The sequence below is a fragment of the Megalopta genalis genome, chromosome 5 (assembly GCF_051020955.1).
Source record: "Megalopta genalis isolate 19385.01 chromosome 5, iyMegGena1_principal, whole genome shotgun sequence".
In the NCBI taxonomy this organism is placed as follows: domain Eukaryota; kingdom Metazoa; phylum Arthropoda; class Insecta; order Hymenoptera; family Halictidae; genus Megalopta; species Megalopta genalis.
The window spans coordinates 21435574-21452490 of NC_135017.1; the positions used below are offsets into that span (position 1 = coordinate 21435574).

General features: G+C 42.7%; 1 protein-coding gene across 1 annotated transcript in view; it reads right to left on the minus strand.

Moving 5' to 3' along the window:
* Nucleotides 1-349: 349 nt before the first annotated feature.
* The window catches only part of LOC117219817 (popeye domain-containing protein 1), a 125459-nt gene continuing 108891 nt past the window's right edge, over nucleotides 350-16917 (minus strand). The window contains exon 7 of the mRNA XM_033469277.2: nucleotides 350-7170. Within this exon, the coding sequence (XP_033325168.1) occupies nucleotides 7147-7170 (24 nt within the window). The 3' untranslated portion in view covers nucleotides 350-7146. The remainder of the gene's footprint in view (nucleotides 7171-16917) is intronic.

The window sequence follows — 16917 nt, forward strand, 5'->3', positions numbered from 1 at the left end:
CGTGGACAATTCCTCGTTCCAGAATAAATCGAGACCCGCGGCTGCAATTTGATTTCAAAGGTTCCTGATTGCGTTACAATCTGCGGGAATTTTGACACGGTAAGCCAGCATGGAACTCGTTCATTAAGCCGCTTCGACGAAACCCGAAAATTATAGAATCCGCTAGAACGTGTTTGGCTGGCGTTGTAATGCCATTTTCGACGGTAACTACCGAAACGAGATTTTCTCGGGCGAATGCGTTGCCTCGTGTCATCGATTCATTGTCGGCAGAGGAACCGCTGTGTCGGCTGTGTACTGTAAAATGTGGGATAGGGTAAACGGTTATAGTAAATCAATTATAAAAAAGAACTTTCTTTTCTAAATCATATTCTATAAGCTTCAACAATGTACAAGGTCGTTCGTATGCGCGTGCTAATACTTCAGGTAGAGGCGACTTCGGACGTCCATCGTTGAAAAGATCATCGCGCGATTAGGGTTGCGCGATGCTTCCCTATTCAGTGGTTCGACACTCGAATTGTAAACAAATTTCTCAAAAAATCATTTCTTTTCGCATGATCTTCGTGGTATCTTTTTCTAGACAATCCTTTCATAGTTCGCATTGAGACGCGAGAAAATTTCGAAAATTTCGATTAGTTTCACAGAAGCTCGCCATCGAAGCGACAATTTTTGACAAATTAATTCTCGATTAAAACACGATTTCACAGTAAAAAATGTGACTCTAGATCTCGAATTTGGTGCGTCGCGACGAATAAAATCGCGCGGAATTGTCGCATACCTTGTCGCAGCGGTCAGATTCGCCGCTCGAAAGGAACGCGCGCCCGCTGCCTGAAGTATCTCGGCACCCATCGATCATCTTTAAATATAAAAAAACCTGTCGACCAGACCGCCGATCTTACGCGCGTCCAGCAGAGAACCTGTTCGAAACTCAACGGAACGAGTAACATGGTTGCGCTTTAGAAAAAGTTTCATCGCTGTCGCGGCGCGACAGTCGAGCCGTCCGCGAAGAATACGATTCGCGTTCGACGACGATCAATCGTTTTCATCGTTTCGTCGATCGAACGCGCGGATCCGCGGTAATCATCCGCGGTCTGATGATACACCGTTGACGAGCGGCGAACAGAGATTCGTCGTTCCCGCGCGGAGCAAAACTCCTCTTCGGATCGGTCACCGTGCGAAACGATACACACAACGAACTAGGCTTTGCTGCGCGAGCGTGTTTTGTGTTGCACGAGCGTGTGTAATCCACCTGTAATCGCAACTGAACTGTGGAGAAGAACGTCTACAAAGTCTGTCCTCTCTCTGCGCTCGCAATTTTTACGGCAGTGGCCATCGGCGTCGTCGAACTCTTATACGTTTCCTCTACACACACCGTTCCCCCTTTTCTCTCCTCTTGCGTCGTGAAGAAAAAAAAAAGAACAGAAACGTATAGAAATCCAAACGAAAGGAGGGGAAAACACGAGAGAAGAAAAACCGAAAAGAGAAAACACACGCACACACCGATCGCGTTCGCAACATCCCACAAGCAGGTACGAAATATATTTCCCGACGAACGTAGGTGGCCAAACGTGAACGGCCGAACACGCGCCGCGGCTCTTGCCGGCGATGCGAGCCGTGTTTACAACCGACGTTATGCGCCCCGTAATCGTTGTTACATGACACACGCACCTGCGAACGGAAAAACCTCGCGTTTCCCGTCGATATATCGCGCGATTCACGGCGTCGCGCGTCGCTTCGCTCGCGCGTTTTTCACGCTTTTTTCTCCACTCGCTCTGTCTGCGCCTCTCTTTCTCTCTCTCTCTCTCTCTCTCTCACTCACGCATTTACACTCTCCCCATCTCTTTCTCTCTCTCACACACACACACTCTCTCTCTCTCTCTCTCTCTCTCGCTCTCTGTCGCGTTCTCGCGTTCGCTGTCCGTTGTTATTATTATTATTATTATTTTCTTGGTTTTTTTTTTATTTGTTTTTAATATCGTCTCGAACGTTTGTGCGTCTTCTAGATTCTCTACAGCCTCGCTCTCACACGCGGGGATTATATAAACATAGAAACATACAAACACACATTGTTTTGTTTTTCTTTTTCGTTTACGTCTCCTCTTGTTCTTCTTCTTCCTCTTTTTCTTTTTCTTCTTCTTCTTCGTCTTCGTCATATTCTTCGTTTTCTACGTACTCTATTTTTATAATTCGCGACGCGACGTTAATTAGGTTTTACCTTTAGTTCGGCTTAATAGTAAGGATTTTTCTTTTTTTTCTTTTGCTCTTTAAACCCTCTCGTTTAATCAACTACGATTTATTTATTTATTTATTTTTTTCGAAGCACTTTATTGCAGGTTTTTTTTATTTCATTTTAACGAAGCACTTATTGCGTTACGTCTCGAGATTACGCTCTCCCCGGATTCATCGCGTACTCTCCTTCTATCTCTCTCTCTCGCGCGCGCGTTCATCCTTTCTTTTATTTATTTATCTCCCGTATTTTATTCCGCTGTTTCTTTGTGCTCTTTTCGGCTTCATTCCTGCTCTCGTTACACTCACTTCAATTCTCTCTCTCTCTCTCTCTCTCTCTCCCTCTCTCGCATTCCCTCTGTGGTTTCCTGGGCTCGTTCGTGTGACCACGTGCTCTCTCCATGCATGTATTTGTATGTCTCTCTGCGCGGATCTCCGTGTGTCTTTCTATGTGTATTTCTATCTGTATGCCTTCATATGTGTCTATCCGTCTCTGTGTCTCTCTGCGCGGATCTCCGTGTGTTTTTCTGTGTGTCTATCTATCTGTACGCCTTTATATGTGTCTATCTGTCTGTGTGTCTATCCGTGTGTCTACCTCTATGTCTATCTGTGTGTCTATCTGTGTATATATCGGTGTGTCTAACTGTGTGTCTATCTGTGTAAATCCTCCGAGTATACCTGTGCATGCGTGTGTGTGTCGTGTACGTTTACCAGCGGGTCTGTGTCTGTCGTGTGCGGCTATTACGTTCGTTCCGGTTGCGAATGCAATCTCAGGCTCACCTGTAATTTGAAACTCCGAACTGCGCCCGCGACCCGTCGCATTTTCAGATTTTCACAGTGCACTTGAGCAGCACTTCGGCGCAACAGGAACCACCACGCCGGGCTCGGCCCGACCAAGTTCAGACGCCCGGATCGATGGCCCGATGTGCCAACCGAACAAACGATCGGGCCGATCTCGCCCGTTTCTGCGAAAATGAATCGCTCGTCTTCGCAAGCGAAATTACGGAGTTTCGTACAGCGTTACGTTCGAGAGTTAACTGCGGGAACCAGTTACAAACTGTGATCAAGAATTTAGGGCACGGTGTTCCGACGTTGTTCTAACGTGATCATCGTTTGGACTGCGGATTCTATTCGCGATAAAATCGGCTGGATGAAATTTCGAGCGACGAAGCACGTTGGAAGAATTTAAGGATGTTCTTGCATACAGCAGTGTCTCTCTAATCGACGCCCAGATTGTCCACAAATATGGACAATTTTGGAAAAGGAGATACGATTGTTCGAGCCTTGTGGCTCGTTTTTGTATGGTTATCGATCGTCAACAACTATAAAAACGAGTTGCAAGGCTCGAACAATCGTATCTCCTCTTCCCAAATTGACCATTTTAGTGCACAATCTGAGCGTCAGTAAGGGAGACATTACTGTAGTCCGTAATTCGTTTGAAGTTATCGGGAGATCATGTCACCGTGTCTATTTGCTATTTTTAATGAAACAAATTAATGTTATCTTGAAACAATGAAACAATGTTAATAATGTTAGACATATTATGTGTTCATAAACGATCGTAGTTCGACGAAATTAACGAACTAGAAGGAAGAGGCAGCTCCGAATGAAGTTTCACGAACAGAAAAGTCGATGAAAACGTTTCACAATCGAAGCGCAAAGTGAGAGCTACGATGAAATGAATCGATCAAAAGAACAGTCTAATCGTTCGGTTTAAAAGTGAAGCATTGTCGGGATCTCTAGAAAACTAGACCAGGACAAATCTAACCTCCAATTACAGAATGAGAATGCAAAGAAACCGACTGCCGTGTCCACGGAAGAACAGTTCCTCCTTCACAGGATTATGAAAAAAAAGCTCGCGAGAGATAACAATGAGTCGTCTGAACTTACCCGGCCGAGTGCCCGACTACAGAATACTCGTTAACCCGCGTGGCAGCGCGGGTTTAAGCACGTGTGTGTTAATCGGCATTTTCCTCTGAAAGACTTCTAACAATTACGGTAATGTCTCCCTAACTGACGCTCAGATTGTGCACAAAAATGGACAATTTGGGAAGAGAGGATACGATTATTCGAGCTTTGCAGCTCGTTTTTAGAGTTGTTGACAATTCGTAACTGTAAAAACGAACCGCAAGGCTCGAATAATCGCATCTCCTCTTCCCAATTTTAAGGACAAACTGAGCGTCAATTAGAGAGACATTACTGTATATCCGTCGTGATCACAGTCGACGCAAGGGTGCACAGAATGGCGCGTCGAAAGTACACGCGGCACCACAATCGAGCGGATCGTCTCGCAGGAATTTCGTCGGTTGACCGTTCGCCGCCAAAATACGGGAGCTCAAAGGGAACAGAGAACAATATACGGGGAACAGAACAAAACGGACGAACTCGCGTTCGCATCGGGTCACTCCCGGCGACGCGAGGTCGGTTCGGCGCGATCAATCGGTTCCCGGTCGTAGTCGATACGCGCGCACTGTCGCGGACGCGAGATGTTTCCAGGTCGCAAAATCGGCGCGAGCCAAAAAGCGATCGCGTTCGAACGTCGGGACAATGGATCCGCAGGAGACTCTGCAGAGAAATCTTGCGGCCGAATCGAATCCGAACGAGAGCCCGTTGTCCAAACTATCGCGAAGCGATTGTTTCGTGGCCCGATTTTGCGGCTCGATTTTACAGCTTCCAAATATCGCGTCCGCGACTAGAAGTGCGCGAGAGTACTCGAACTTCGAGTCGAGTGACGATCGATCTTTCGAGCCGAGTCGAGCGGTCGTTCTTTTTTCTCGGGTTACTCGAAATCGACGAACTGTCCGAAACAGCGCGAGTCACGCGATAAATCCGACCGGCTCGGATACTCGCGCCTTGTGAAACATATTGCATTTGCTCGCGCGTACGTGAACGTTCGAGAAATACGGCCGACACGAATATTTTCGACTTGGACATTCGAAAATGTTTCGGTCGAAAATTCGTCCCCAGCTACCTCGAAGTCTTACGAGCGCTCAAAAATTCGATTGCTTTCGAATAATCGGATGTTTCGAATAATTCGCATCGTTTCGAACATTTCCTCGTTTTCGAGCAGCTCGAAAAATTGCACTTGGCTTGTGACATTCGCGATATAGCCCGCGACAATACAGTATTCTCTCGATCTCTGTCAAAAGAATATCTCTACGATAACTGTCTAAAAACCCTCTATTATTCTTCCTTCTCAATAATTCCCCTGATAGAACGAGACAATTTTTCCCTTTTACCTTCATCTTCTTTCATTCTTAGACTTCGATAGAAGTGAAATCAAATTTTATTTCGATATTAGACAAAAAAATAAATAACACTCTCATTTAGAACTATGAAATCTCCATCAGAAGTCTGACCCGTGTGCAAAGAGGTTAACTTCTCACCGTCTTCCTTTTCCAATCGCATCCTTCTCCGCGTTCGACGGCAAAATGTAGCACCTCTGCCGTAACTGTGTTGCCAGACAGGATACAAAACGGTGGGGGAGCATTGCTAGATCGTTTTGGGAACGGGTTCTCTCAGCAACGCGACCAACGGGAGGGGGAAGCAACGCGACGCCGACTCCAATCAGAGGCTACACGACCGCGAAGCATTGCGCGTGCGTCGGTTCCCCCTCCCGTTGCTCTCGTCGCTGATCAGACCCGATCCCAAGCCAGTCAGCAATGCTCCCCACCTTTCCGTATTCCGCCTGGCAACACCGAAGCACCGAGTCCGTAACTGTCACTCGGCAGACCGAAAACTGGAACAGTTATCGCAGAGAATACTGTACCGGGAACGAAACAGATCCGACATTCCCGCGGAGGAAGAAGCGTCAACAACGGGAGCGCTCGTCACAGAAAACAAGTACGCAGTAAAAGATCGATCACGGGAGAGCGTTTCGTCGAGTTTCCCGGCGAGCACAAACAAACCTACCCTCTCGTCATCCCACCGTTTCCCCCGAGTCCGTCTCATCGTTCGCCGTCCGTTCGCGATAATTCGATGTTCCAACAATCGAGAGCCTGTAATTCGCGAGTACCGAGGATCCGTCGGTCGTTGATGTCTCCTCTCGAGGACAGCTCTCTCTCTCTCTCTCTCTCTCTCTCTCTCTCTCTCTCTCTCTCAGCATGCCTCGCTCCGAACTCTCTGCTTGTCCACGACCGAAATGCACCGACGCCGCTCCTCCAACGCGTTCTCCGCGGAAGAACGGGACTCGCGGGGTCGCACTCCGGTCACTCGTTTCAGGGATGTCAGCCACGATCTCGCGCTCTCCTCCATCATTTCCTCTCGTTTCTTCTTTTTCGCTTCGCTACGATCGATCGCGGACACGCGCCGCGGCGTCGCGTGTGTACGTGCGCGTGTCGGTGTGGCTGCGTGTAGTATCGGTAACAACGTGTAAGGCATAGCACTTGCGGGATATGAACGTATGTGTGTTGAGTCTGATCGCGCGACCCGACGACGGTACCTGGACGCCACGGGTCTTTTCTCCCTTTTTTCACTTTCTCTCTATCTCTCTCCCCCTTCTCCCTTTCTCCCTCTCAATCTCCCTCTCAATCTCCCTCTCACTCTCTTTCTCTCTCTCTCTCTCTCTCTCTCTCTCTCTCACTTTCGTTCTTCCTCCTTCTCTCTCTCGGCCGAGGGCGCCGAACCGAGTCGAGCCGGGCCTGGTCGGGTCGGGTACGCGAAGAGCACTGTCACTATGCCCGTGTTTGTGTGTCCCTGTCGTCCGTGTCACTCGGGCGTCGCCCGGCACCACGCGGGCCACGCTGCTCCGCCGGCTGATAGGCCATGTGATAAGTAACAACCGGCCGACGGCGGCGACGAGCTTCAGAGGGCGAGCCATGGAAGCTGATTCAGTTTGACCGGATCTCGACGGGGCTAGGCTGTACGCTGCGGCGACAGCGATAGAAGAGGCACGCTGGCAGGGCCCTCCCCGTCGAGCGACCGTCATACGGGCGTCTCGAACGTTACCTGGAACAGGGTGCAACAATGCGACTCAATCAACATCTTGGACAACGGCATAGTTCGGCGTCGCGCGAGTTAACGTTCGTTCGAACGAGGAGATCTCTCGAATATCTTCACATTAGGGAGATCTCCCCGGTTTATATTCAGTCGATCGATGACCGATTGGGGAAATCTTCCGCGTCGAAATTGAGTTTCGAAAATTAAATTTCAATTTCGACAAATTACATGCGATTGCTTCGTTTCATTTAGATTTGCATGAGGTACGAACGTTGAAGACGTTTGTCAATTGGAAGTTTAAGCGGGAGAGAAAAATGAGTATAGTCATTTCTGCCAGAAATGTTCGGAGATTGGAATCGAAACCGGCAGATATGAGAATACTAAGCTACAATTCTTCGGGCCTCGCGGTTCGTTTTTATAGAAATTCGGGGCAGTCGGTGAAAAAGGCGTGCTGGAATAAAAACGATGATGACACGATTCGAAGGCAATTCGGAGGCCACGTGACACGATTCGACAGAGATCGGTCACGTATCTCGTAACAGCGCGGTTTTTTATCTTTTGTGCTGTTTTCTATCGAACATAAGCATCGACGTAACAATAAATCACATAGGCGTAGGACCAGCACAGGGAAATTCACAGCAACCCGAAATTTTGCATTTCCGGGAGAAATTACTGTACTTATTGTTTATTTAGGTCTGAATAAGTTATGTAAAATAACGAATTGTATTTCTTATTTATAAATACAACTTTGATTGTTAATAGTATACTAATTATAAGAAAATGATCTTACGGACATAGTAGTTGTCTAAAATAAAAGAGGGAAAATGGACTCTTAGTTGCGTCGAGTTTAGCAAGAATTAATACCACGGAAAAATAGATAATTAGGATAATGGTGACGTTTTGGAATTTAGGCATTTCGCAGCAATAATAAAATCACGAGCAGATTTCAAAGTAGCATAGGCGTCGATTTGGAGAACCCGCCGAAACAAGGAATTTAATTTTCAGCGATTCGAGGTTGGTCTGTTCCTAAAATTAATACCAGCCAGCCGCATTAACATTTCGCTCGCAAGGAATCGATATTTCGATACCGTAGCACAGTTCCGCGATACTTTGATAGTTGCACGCGGTGCTCGTTGCTTGGCTGTCGATATCTCCCTGCTCCCTTTCAGCTCGGATCACACGCGACAGTCGCCGAGACCCTTTGTAGTTTCTTGAAAGATTATTTCTCGCTGCGCCGATGTCGGCTGATCATTAAGAGTCGCGCAAGAAGGTCAGAGCTAAAAGTCAAAGGAACTGGGCGCAGTACTATCGCGATTGTTCCGGAATAGCCGGTGGAAGTAATTTCTAGGCGACAAGGTCCTGTCACCGGCAACAATGGCGGATCTACTGCATAGGTGGAACGCTGGTCTAGCATTAAAGTGAACCGCTATCATCTTTGTCGCACGAACAGCGGCGTCCATTAGGATCCGAAGTGCAAATATTGCTTTTTGACTATCCAGTTTCTGACGATTAATTAAACGTTCTTCGCTGATCGGCGTAACCGAGTGGGCGGAGGATCGTTTACAATTTTATTTATCAGTTTTCATCGACGCATTTTCAATGGAGTGTAAATATCGTTATTTGACAATCTAGTTTCTGACAATTAATTAAATGTTTCTCAGTGATCTGTATAACCGAGTGGACAGAGGATCATTTACAATTTTATTTATCAGTTTTCATCGACATATTTTCAATGGAGTGTAAATATCGTTATTTGACAATCTAGTTTCTGACAATTAATTAAATGTTTCTCAGTGATCTGTATAACCGAGTGGACAGAGGATCATTTACAGTTTTATTTATCAGTTTTCATCGACACATTTTCAATGGAGTGTAAATATCGTTATTTGACAATCTAATTTCTGACAATTAATTAAATGTTTCTCAGTGATCTGTATAACCGAGTGGACAGAGGGTCATTTACAATTTTATTTATTAGTTTTCATCGACACATTTTCAGTGGAGTGTAAATATCGTTATTTGACAATCTAATTTCTGACAATTAATTAAATGTTTCCCACTGATCTGTATAATTGAGTACGTTGGGAATCATTTATAATTTTATTTAACAATTTTCATCAACACATTTTCAATGCAATATAAATATTCTTATTTGACAGTCAACTTTCAGTTAAACTAATTAAAAATTTCACAGGTTTCACTAAGATCCATTAAAAAGCTAACGTTTCTAGTACGTTAAAAAATCTGTCGCAAAAATGGACAAACAAAATTACGATCACTTAAACAACAACATAAAAATGTCAGCGAATTTTCTACAAAATGTATTTCCGTCGAAAATGTCCGAGTGCTAAAGAAAGGAGCTCCGTCTCCCTTTTTCCCCAGAACACGATCCCGGCGCAACGGCTCCCTGGATTCCGTAAAAAGAATCAACACGCCACAATTTCCCTGGCCCATGTCTTCGCGGCAAGTGTTCCTTAATTGCGAAGAAATCAGATCCGTGGTCGCGGGAAATCACATTTCGTCCGGCTTAATGGAATCACACGGCCACGCTCTACGTCGCGATCGGCTTAGATTAACCGGCACGCTGCCGCGGGAACGAAATAAAAAGTCGCCGTCTTAATATCCGGCAACCAGCGCCGCTTTTCCTCATTTTCCTCCGTATCACTTCCACGTATCAAGAGTAATTGCTTCCTGCTTAGCTGCTTTCCACCGTGTTAGGATCTCGCCGGTTCTGCCGATTAATAACGGGATTAATATCATCGCCGAGAGTAACCCAGTTTCTGCGGCGGCGGCGGCGAGTCTTCTTCTCGCGAGTTTTCCGCGAAACATTCGGATTCTTTGTCGGAATCGCAGGGACGATCCCTCGCGCAGACTGCGTGCAACGTTAATGACACGCGCGCGCGCGCGCGTCGCTGTGAATAATTTAAGCGGCGCATGCGATCGCGTCGTTCTTAATATTCGTCGTAACGCGACGGTCTCTTTTGTCGTATCAATCGTCGCCATCGTTCACGTTCCTCGGACAAATTTGCTCCCGCATCAGGCCCGACGTTTCTGCCGTTTAATTGCCAGCGAGTATTTGATGTTTCAATCGCTACGTGTTCCGTGGGATCGCCGGGATCTCGCCGCGAATCGCTATCTCTGCGGATCCTCCGAGCGAAATGTAATGGCTGACACAGTGTGTACCCTTTGGATCGTGTTACGGTGGAGCCTCGATTATCTGAACCTATGATATCAGGATTAGCGTTCAAATACGAGTGGGTTAGAATCATAGCGGTACAAATCACAGTTTCCTCATTGGGCAGTATAAGCTGCGCTATTGTTCGCTAACGTGTGTATTGTTTGCTAATTTATTGTTAGGAGAATCTGGGGTTGTTAATTTAGAGTTGAGTTAATTTCAAGTTGAGTTAATTTAGAGTTGAGTTAATTTAGAGTTGAGTTAATTTAGAGTTGAGTTAATTTAGAGTTGAATTAATTTAGTGTTCAGACAATTTAGATTTAAGATAATTTAGAGTTAAGTTAATTTGCAGTTAAATTGATCTAGAGTTAAGTTAATCTAGAGTTAAGTTAATTTAGATTTAAGATAATTTAGAGTTAAGTTAATTTAGAGTTAAATTGATATAGAGTTAAGTTCATTTAGAGTTAAGTTAATTTAGATTTAAGATAATTTATAGCCAAAATAGTTTAGACTTAAATTAAGTTAGAGTCAAGATAACCTGGAGTTAAGTTAATTTAGATTCAAGATAATTTATAGATAGATAAGATAGATAAGATAGTTTAGACTTAAATTAAGTCAGAATTAAGATAATCTAGAGTTAAGTTAATTTAGATTCAAGATAATTTATAGCCAAGATAGTTTAGACTTAAATTAAGTTAGAGTTAAGATAATTTAGAGCTAAGTTAATTTGTAGTAGCTTCGTAATTTAGTTTACTGTCTTTTTAACATTTTTCCATGCATCGACTGCATCTTGAGACATTCCGACGAATTAAAAAATTACCGAATAAAATATTTCCGCGAACGAGATAAACGTCTTATTGAACAGCGCTTCGCGAACATTTGTCTGCAAATGGATCCCGAGAAACTGGATCGTTTTCGCGAAGTTGTCTCGAAGTAGGCTTAAACGGTAACTGGCGCGACGTGTAACGTTTCGCTCTAGTCTGGCACTATATTAAACTGTAAGAGCCATTAAGCGCGTCCTTGTTTTCGCCGGAAGATTATCGGACCTCGTTATCGTGTGTCGGTCAGGAATTTCTGTAGCTTTCCTCGGCGTGCGTGCAAGTAAGCCCGACATGCAATTTTCTTGCAGGACCTTTGCTTCATACTTTGTCGGATTTATAATGCGAGCACCTCCTTCCGACTATTCTATTTACGGACGTCCGTAATCCACGTGTCCGTGGTTGCTACGCGAGCATTATTTAATGCTAAGCGTTAAGATGCTTCATGGCAGATAGTAATCAACAACCATCGCATTCTGCGTTACGGCAAAAATGAACTATCGTTTGTGAACTTTTTTACATGTACTCACACATGCTTATATAAATTTTATAATAACATAATTATAATAATATATTATTAAATATAAAATTTGATAATAATATTTTCCAAATACTGATTGCTCCAACCGATGACCAATACTAATCTATTTTCCATCAGCAAGTTTTATTTATATTTTTGTAGCAATTCAATATTCGCCAGTTTAGACCGTCCGACAGTATTAACAGAACAATTTTACACTGCTAAGTGTAAATTTTTCTAGATATTGATTATATGTTCGTAGAAGCAGAAAGTACTTTGAAATTGAATTTAAATAAATGTTATCGAGAATAAAATTATACAGTAGCGAAACAGAAAATGGTACACGTGTTAATACCACGTATTTTTTAACAATTAAAAAAATATATAATGTGTCTATAGGAGACAATTTTTCTAAGCTTGATGGTCGAACATGTAGCTATCGGCTGGCAGAAAAACCTGGGACACACAATAGAAATCCCGCGGACGATTACATGTATAAGGTTTCATTGGTCTCATCTGTTCCATGTTATTGGAAATTGGTGATTAATTTCAACGTCCAATCGCTACCTCTGTTGTAAATGGATTACGCCGTCGTTTGCAAGTAGTACAAACCGCATAGGTCTTTATTTCACGTGTGCATTGTACGTCGCTGCACCACAATTCCCATCTATATTTAAGCACACGTGTTTATTCCGGCAATATTTAAATGCACGCGTTTATATTTCGCCTGTATTTGCATGCACATATTTATTTCGCTTTTACTTAAATACATATGTTCGCGTTTCGCTTGTATTCAAATACACGTGCTTATTTCACCTGCATTTAAACACACGTGCATATTTCACGCGTATTCAAACACAGGTGTATTAACGCATTATTCGCGTTGATATTCAAGAATCCGATTTAAAGTGCAATTTCTTCCTGATTTCAGCTTACTTCGAGCGCGTAATTTTTCCGAAATGCGCGCAGATTTCGGGAGCCCGTGGAAACAATTCACAGGTGAGTACGCGACCAATCCAGCGGCCCGATTAAAACGCAAACCTAATAATAATTTGCCGCGTGTCAAAGATAAGCGCACGAAATACGAGCGAAATTATATTGCAATCTGAACGCATTCACCGAGGTGTCTGTGTGTGTGTGTGTATGTGAGTGGAAATAAAATATGGCATTACGTGTAACCATGTTGCAGACTGCGACAACAGATTTTAACGTAATTTGTCATAATGAAATTGAATCGAACCCGGTGTTCTGGCGCGAAAAGATTAAGGTATTTACATCCGTTCGTGAAATTAATTGCACTCATCATTATAATGACTATCCGGTGTCTATAAATATGCGGGGCTCATCAATATTTATCGCTTAGTTGTGGCAAATTACTCGAGGCACGAAGATTGACTCGCTGTAAGTAATTAAGATTAATTAATAATTGATGGGTAGACCTGATTGCGAGATCACGTAATTTATGAATTTCGCTTCCCTTGCATAGCAAGCTTTCGAGTTTCTCGAGAAAAAGTGTCGTCGAAAGATTACAGGAGATTCGCGTCATTTGCGCTATCCTCGTTTTTAATTATTCTACGTAATTACTGAATCATGTGGTTCATGAATATTGATGTCTCTGTTCTTCATTGTTTAGCGAGCTTTTACATATCTTGAAAAAAATGTATCGCCAGAAGATTGCGGATCTGCATGGTTCGTGTTGTGTTGATTTTCAATTATTCCGCATGGCTGTTAAAACAATTAAGCTTGTCAGCTCTTTAATTTCGCCGTGTCGCGTGTAAACGAAGGAGACGATAGCATGCGACAAGAAAATAATGCGCACGGATATCATTATTTACGCTTTCCTTACGGTTGTCATGCGTTCGGTGACTTGTGAATGGTGGTTCTACTCGAGTAAGTAGAATGTGACAGCTTGTGTCAGACGTCCTCTAAGTATCGATTCTTTAAATCACTCGACTCGTTAAACCTTTTCTTGTTTCTCGTCGCATTACGCGGCTGACAACTGACGACAGCATTTTCGTTTGTTATTCGTCGCGAATCTACAAATAACGGTGATTAAAAGTGACAGTACTTTAAATAATTTAGTACATCGATCGGAGAAAAAGCTTGCGATTATTAGTAATTCCTACAGTCAGACGGAAAAATTATGATCGAATAGCATACTTTTCTTTCTTCGAATATTTGTCTCCGTTGACTGGCGATAATAAATTGTAAAATTCTCTACACAGTGTCTATGAAATAGCGATCCTTACCGGAAGATGAGTCTTCGTATTATCTATAGGTCATTTCATGCTCGATCAATCATTTCTCGACGTCGATGATGCAGGTTTTCTTGAAAATGACGTACGATGCATTATACGCGATGTTGTAGAGAAGATACTCAGCTACTATGATATTGCGCTGATTTTATTTCTGAATAAAAGTGAAAGATTATTTGTGAGAAAAAGCAAATAAACACGAATTGTATTTTTCTTAATTTTTTTCCTTCTGATCGAATGTTTTCGAATTAAAAAGACCACGAGTTCTAATTAATAAAGTCAGCCGATTTTTATATACGCAATTGTTTATGATTTATAAAAAGCTGTACGAAATCTTAAAACATATAATTGATAGTAGTAAATTTTTAAATCGATACATTTTTATCGGAACAAATTATACGAACATAAACGTGCAGTAATTGAGTTTCGATGAAATTCCAGCTCCATTTAAAACGCTTAGTCAGCCTATTGTTCCGTGCATCAACGGCAACGACGAAAAACAATAAATGGGGAACTGTGTTTAGTGTAACCGCTAAAGTTATGTATTTAGGTTGACGTTGGAGTCGCCTTGGCGGTGTCATTTATCGCCTCCATTGTACATTTTCGAATGTGCTTACGGGCAACGGAGTCATTTAGACTTCCACAGGACACCTTCCGTCACCTCATTCTCAACGGCAATTAATGAATCGCGAGTACTCACGCAACGGAACGACTTAGATTTATGGGCTTGTTTTCCTCAACCTAAAGAACGTTTCAGTCCGGTCTCGGCTAGAATATGTATGCCGGATAGCGCGTTGCCTGTGTGCGCGATCCAGGTACCGAAAAACGATCCTATCTTCCTATCGGGTTTTCATTCGTCCACCTAAATGTGTTTTCTTTCTGGGCGTTTCCGACGAAGAATTTACGCTCTCGTATCGACGACATTCGATGCTCGTGAAATAATGTTCTTTTATGGACAGAATAGAAGTTTTCCTCAAGAACAAATGGCTATTCTTAGATCGATTTATCATTTCGAAACATGCTCGATAGATTTTGCCTTGTTTCGCCGATCTACATGGCAAAAGGGATGATCACCGAGAAAGGGGTGATTCCTCAGGTTATTTGAAGCAACTTCTTCCTTTGCGAAAATGCAATCCGCGGCTTCGTTTACGAGTTATTAACGAAAAACATTGACCAATCGCAGAGCGAGTGCGGCCGTCGTTCTGCCCTTGTGGCCAATGCCGCGTCGCGTTAGCTGTCTGACGTAGCGGCAGTGGTCGCGAGGGCGTGGCGTCAGCTGTACGCGATCTCTCATTGGTCAGTGTTTTTCGTTAATATCTCGTAAACGAAGCCGCGCATTGCATTTTCGCTAAGGAAAAAGTTACTTGAAATCACCTCAGGAATCACCTATCTCCAGATATTAACATAATTATGGGACACTATGTATATAAGATATACAGACTTCATAGTTATTGCGCATTTTATTTCTACATTATTTTCTCAATCAAGGAATACATGTCTGTTTCAGAATCGGGAATTACTGGAACTGTATCGAATAAACATTTATCTGAGACAATTATCCGAATGAGTTCTACTTAATTGTATACTTGATTCGAATAACAATCGTTCACTATTCGTTATAAATTATTATATCTATTTATTCGAATAATTTGTTAATGAGTACTAACGCAGAAAATACGGTGATCTGCTTAATTGTGGTTAATGTTGATTTTATATATATTTAATAAAAACTATTTGTTGAAGTAAAGAAGTAAGCAACATATCGTCGTATTATTATAGCCTGAAATTTTAGTCTAAAGCTAGAAACTTTCAGTTTTGAATTATAACATCTCCAGAATGAAGTTTTAATCTGAATATACCAAGGAATTTCTCTGTAGTTAGTTTATTTGACCGATCTACTAAGTATGCATGATATTTATTGCCATTAATTTAACGGAGTGATTCGAAACCTTTAGACACACAAACCGTTCTTGACACTTGCTCCGCTTTTTGAAACCAGTAATCGATGGGCTCCTTTCCTAAACGTCTTGTTCGCCTTTTTAGTTTCCCTCTAAAGCACTTCGTAAACAAGCCGATGCCTAGTTGAGATTGAATGCATCGCATTCATTTCACTGATGGAACATCGCCAACGATACAATGACTGATCGCTGTTCCACAGCATGTCTCAGCCATCTATTACAAATGCAATCTTTCGAAATTCTGAACGAATGATTGATCATTTTCGTACGGCAACTTTATTTCCGTTGTCTCTGTTGCATAATATTGTTCACGCTTCTTACTGGAAATGTTAGATCACTTGTTCAGTAAAACCACCTAACTTTTAGAAATTATTATTCAATTTTCTTCTATCACAGTTTGTAACAGAATTGAAGCAATTTGTTTTGCTTTTTCAGGAAATTTTCAGAATACGGTGAATTCTCTCCAATTGTCCCTCAGCATGTGAACAGAAATGGACAATTTGGGAAGAGGCGACACGATTATTCGAGCCTCGTCGTTTGCCAATAACTGCAAAAACAAGCTGAGAGGCTCTAATCATGTCTCTTTTTACCAAATTGTTCATTTTGGTTTACAAGCTGAGTTATTATTGTACTATTACTGTATCTATTTACTGTTATTATTATTTATTTATTATACTGTTATTTATTGTACATTTGAGGGATCACGATCCACAAAACGCATTCTTTAAATTTTTGTTCCGAGCTCAGATTAGAAATTTCAGAAACGTGAGATTTTCAGATTCCTTTCTGATTCCAAGCAATTGCAATTTTTCCAGAAATTTTTTCAGTAACTCTCCAACATACAAATCCCTTTACGTTCTCAAAAATATTTCTGTCGTCCAGACCAATGTTGCAGAAGTTACTCCAAACTAATCCTCCGCTGTCACACGTCCTACGCGAGACACGTGTGCCATACTGGGTCACTCAGACCCAGTTCAGTTTTCAAACAACTGTCGTTCAAAAGCCAGCGATACTATCGAGACCTAAAAAT